This window comes from Mizuhopecten yessoensis, unplaced genomic scaffold, assembly GCF_002113885.1.
Source record: "Mizuhopecten yessoensis strain PY_sf001 unplaced genomic scaffold, ASM211388v2 scaffold709087, whole genome shotgun sequence".
NCBI lineage: Eukaryota > Metazoa > Mollusca > Bivalvia > Pectinida > Pectinidae > Mizuhopecten > Mizuhopecten yessoensis.
In genome coordinates, this window is record NW_018476452.1 from 1 (window position 1) to 1154 (window position 1154).

Sequence of the window (1154 nt, forward strand, 5' to 3'; positions counted from 1 at the left end):
TACTGCAGAACTCCTCCCAAGGCAGTAGTAGACTGCAGTACTCCTTTCAAGGCAGTAGTAGACTGCAGAACTCCTCCCAAGGCAGTAGTAGAATGCAGTACTCCTCCCAAGGCAGTAGACTACTGCACTACTCCTCCCAAGGCAGTAGTAGACTGCAGAACTCCTCCCAAGGCAGTACACTTCTGCAGTACTCCTCCCAAGGCAGTAGACTTCTGCAGAGCTCTTTCCAAGGCAGAAGGAGACTGCAGTAATCCTCCCAAGGCAGTACACTTCTGCAGTTCTCCTCCCAAGGCAGTAGACTACTGCAGAACTCCTTCCAAGGCAGTAGTTGACTGTAGTACTCCTCCCAAGTCAGTAGTCTATTGCAGTACTCCTCCCAAGGCAGTAGACTACTGCAGTACTCCTCCCAAGGCAGTAGACTTCTGCAGAACTCTTTCCAAGGCAGAAGTAGACTGCAGTAATCCTCCCAAGGCAGTACACTTCCGCAGTTCTCCTCCCAAGGCAGTAGACCACTGCAGTACTCCTCCCAAGGTAGTAGACTTCTGCAGTTCTCCTCCCAAGGCAGTAGACTACTGCAAAACTCCTCCCAAGGCAGTACACTTCTGCAGTTCTACTCCCAAGGCAGAAGACTACTGCAGAACTCCTCCCAAGGCAGTAGACTGCTGCAGTACTCCTCCCAAGGCAGTAGAAGACTTCTGCAGTACTCCTCCCAAGGCAGTAGACTTCTGCAGTTCTCCTCCCAAGGCAGTAGACTACTGCAGAACTCCTTCCAAGGCAGAAGACTACTGCAGTACTCCTCCCAAGGCAGTAGACTACTGCAGTAATTCTCCCAAGGCATAAGACTACTGCAGAACTCCTCCCAAGGCAGTAGACTACTGCAGAACTCCTCCCAAGGCAGTAGACTTCTGCAGTACTTCTCCCAAGGCAGTAGTAGACTGCAGTACTCCTCCCAAGGCAGTAGTAGACTGCAGTACTCCTCCCAAGGCAGTAGACTTCTGCAGTTCTCCTCCCAAGGCAGTAGACTACTGCAGAACTCCTCCCAAGGCAGTAAACTTCTGCAGTTCTACTCCCAAGGCAGTAGACCTCTGCAGTACTCCTCCCAAAGCAGTAGTAGACTGCAGTACTCCTCCCAAGGCAGTACACTTCTGCAGTAC

The 1154-nt window shown here is 51.6% G+C and overlaps 1 protein-coding gene across 1 annotated transcript; it reads left to right on the forward strand.

The window, feature by feature from the left end:
- Positions 1–51: 51 nt before the first annotated feature.
- On the forward strand, positions 52–840 carry LOC110440792 (leucine-rich repeat extensin-like protein 3; the record flags this gene model as incomplete). Its single annotated transcript, XM_021483926.1, has 1 exon — positions 52–840. A coding segment is annotated over one exon (789 nt), but the record flags the coding sequence as incomplete, so codon positions are not given.
- Between the last annotated feature and the right edge of the window lie 314 nt (positions 841–1154).